The sequence below is a fragment of the Ylistrum balloti genome, unplaced genomic scaffold, assembly GCF_031769215.1.
Source record: "Ylistrum balloti isolate Yb309-2 unplaced genomic scaffold, AGI_CSIRO_Ybal_v1 Utg369884, whole genome shotgun sequence".
In the NCBI taxonomy this organism is placed as follows: Eukaryota; Metazoa; Mollusca; class Bivalvia; order Pectinida; family Pectinidae; genus Ylistrum; species Ylistrum balloti.
The window spans coordinates 248692-251838 of NW_026782020.1; the positions used below are offsets into that span (position 1 = coordinate 248692).

The following is a 3147-nucleotide window of genomic DNA, read 5'->3' on the forward strand; positions in this document are numbered from 1 at the left end:
CCTCAGTGATAATATCAACCTCAGTGATACCTCAGTGATATATCGACCTCAGTGATAATATCAACCTCAGTGATATATCAACCTCAGTGATATATCAACCTCAGTGATATATCAACCTCAGTGATATAAACCTCAGTGATAATATCAACCTCAGTGATATATCAACCTCAGTGATAATATCAACCTCAGTGATACCTCAGTGATATATCAACCTCAGTGATATATCAACATCAGTGGTAAAATCTACAAATAAATCTGTTACCATGGTAATATCAGACAGATCTTTAGATCATAGAGTTATATGTATTTGATTGACTTCTGCTATGTACAGTGACAATTCAATAATCTTCTTATAAAACCTAGAAGCTACAGCCCATTTTATGATGAATGAGTTAGATATGACTCTACTGTGTTTATTTTTTAATTACATGTGAATGTGATTTTAGGGTGGGGTGGGGGTAGGTGTGGTGGAGAGGGTGGTGGTGGAAGGGATGGGAGTAGGTGGGGTGGAGGGGGTAGTGGAAGGGATGGGAGTATGTGGGGTGGAGGGGGTAGTGGAAGGGATGGGAGTAGGTGGGGTGGAGGGGGTAGTGGAAGGGGGAGGGGGTGGAGGGGGTAGTGGAAGGGATGGGAGTAGGTGGGGTGGAGGGGGTAGTGGAAGGGATGGGAGTAGGTGGGGTGGAGGGGGTAGTGGAAGGGATGGGAGTAGGTGGGGTGGAGGGGGTAGTGGAAGGGGTGGGAGTAGGTTGGGTGGAGGGGGTGGTAGAAGAGATGGGAGTAGGTGGGGTGGAGGGGGTAGTGGAAGGGATGGGAGTAGGTGGGGTGGAGGGGGTAGTGGAAGGGATGGGAGTAGGTGGGGTGGAGGGGGTAGTGGAAGGTGGGGGGGTGGGAGTAGGTGGGGTGGAGGGGGGGGTAGTGGAAGGGGTGGGAGTAGGTGGGGGGGAGGGGGAGTGGAAGGGATGGGAGAGGTGGGGTGGAGGGGGGTGGAAGGGGTGGGAGTAGGTGGGGGGTGGAGGGGGTGGTGGAAGGGATGGGAGTAGGTGGGGTGGAGGGGGTAGTGGAAGGGATGGGAGTAGGTGGGGTGGAGGGGGTGGTGGAGGGGGTATTGGAGGGGGTGGTGGAAGGGGTGGTGGAAGGGATGGGAGTAGGTGGGGTGGAGGGGGTAGTGGAAGGGATGGGAGTAGGTGGGGTGGAGGGGGTAGTGGAAGGGATGGGAGTAGGTGGGGTGGAGGGGGTAGTGGAAGGGATGGGAGTAGGTGGGGTGGAGGGGGTAGTGGAAGGGGTGGGAGTAGGTGGGGTGGAGGGGGTAGTGGAAGGGATGGGAGTAGGTGGGGTGGAGGGGGTAGTGGAAGGGATGGGAGTAGGTGGGGTGGAGGGGGTAGTGGAAGGGTGGGAGGGTGGGGTGGAGTGGAAGGGATGGAGAGGTGGGGTGGAGGTGGGGTGGAGGGGTAGTGGGATGGGAGTAGGTGGGGGAGGGGGTAGTGGAAGGGATGGGAGTAGGTGGGGTGGAGGGGGTAGTGGAAGGGAGGGAGTAGGTGGGGAAGGGATAGGGGGTGGAAGGGATGGGAGTAGGTGGGGTGGAGGGGGTAGTGGAAGGGATGGGAGTAGGTGGGGTGGAGGGGGTAGTGGAAGGGTGGGAGAGGTGGGGTGGAGGGGGTAGTGGAAGGGATGGGAGTAGGTGGGGTGGAGGGGGTAGTGGAAGGGATGGGAGTAGGTGGGGTGGAGGGGGTAGTGGAAGGGATGGGAGTAGGTGGGGTGGAGGGGGTAGTGGAAGGGATGGGAGTAGGTGGGGTGGAGGGGGTAGTGGAAGGGATGGGAGTAGGTGGGGTGGAGGGGGTAGTGGAAGGGATGGGAGTAGGTGGGGTGGAGGGGGTAGTGGAAGGGATGGGAGTAGGTGGGGTGGAGGGGGTAGTGGAAGGGATGGGAGTAGGTGGGGTGGGGTGGAGGGGGTGGGGGGTGGAGGGGGTAGTGGAAGGGATGGGAGTAGGTGGGGTGGAGGGGGTAGTGGAAGGGATGGGAGTAGGTGGGGTGGAGGGGGTAGTGGAAGGGATGGGAGTAGGTGGGGTGGAGGGGGTAGTGGAAGGGATGGGAGTAGGTGGGGTGGAGGGAGCAGTGGAAGGGGTGGGAGTAGGTTGGGTGGAGGGGGTAAACAACATTTAACCTTTTTAGAGAAAATGTATCAATTATTTGGATACATTCTAAAACTGAAAAATAGTATTTTATAGGGTTCAATACTGTTTAGCTTTACAAATAAAACTTAAATGCAAAATACTGTTCCTAGAAGTTAGAAAGATATATTGTTTACTTCATTCCATCTAAAGGGTTTATCTTCCTCTGTTCAACCCCACAACATTACCAGCCTTTATAGCAATCTAAAGTGTCATTATCTGACAAATCATCAAAATCTTCCACTGATGAGATTATAATCTACTACATAATCATCTCAAACTATCTATAGTAAAACATCAACAAGTGAAGAAACCTCAAACCAGACAATATCAATACCCTGAACAACAGACAATATCACTTCCCTGAACAATACAGACAAAAATTATCACTACCCTGAACAATACAGACAATATCACTACCCTGAACAACAGACAATATCACTTCCTGAACAACAAAAATTATCACTACCCTGAACAATACAGACAATATCACTACCCTGAACAACAAAAATTATCACTACCCTGAACAATACAGACAATATCACTACCCTGAACAACACAGACATTATCACTACCCTGAACAATACAGACAATATCACTACCCTGAACAACACAGACATTATCACTACCCTGAACAATACAGATAATATCACTACCCTGAACAACACAGACATTATCACTACCCTGAACAATACAGACAATATCACTACCCTGAACAATACACACAATATCACTACCCTGAACAATACAGACATTATCACTACCCTGAACAATACAGACAATATCACTTCCCTGAACAACAAAAATTATCACTACCCTGAACAATACAGACATTATCACTACCCTGAACAATACACACAATATCACTACCCTGAACAATACAGACAATATCACTACCCTGAACAATACAGACATTATCACTACCCTGAACAATACACACAATATCACTACCCTGAACAATACACACAATATCACTACC

The 3147-nt window shown here is 50.7% G+C and overlaps 1 protein-coding gene across 1 annotated transcript; it reads right to left on the reverse strand.

Moving 5' to 3' along the window:
- Positions 1 to 413: 413 nt before the first annotated feature.
- LOC132546335 (uncharacterized) lies at positions 414 to 2156 on the reverse strand. The gene has a single exon (XM_060210049.1). The coding sequence runs from the start codon at positions 2154 to 2156 to the stop codon at positions 414 to 416; it is 1743 nt and encodes a 580-aa protein (XP_060066032.1).
- Between the last annotated feature and the right edge of the window lie 991 nt (positions 2157 to 3147).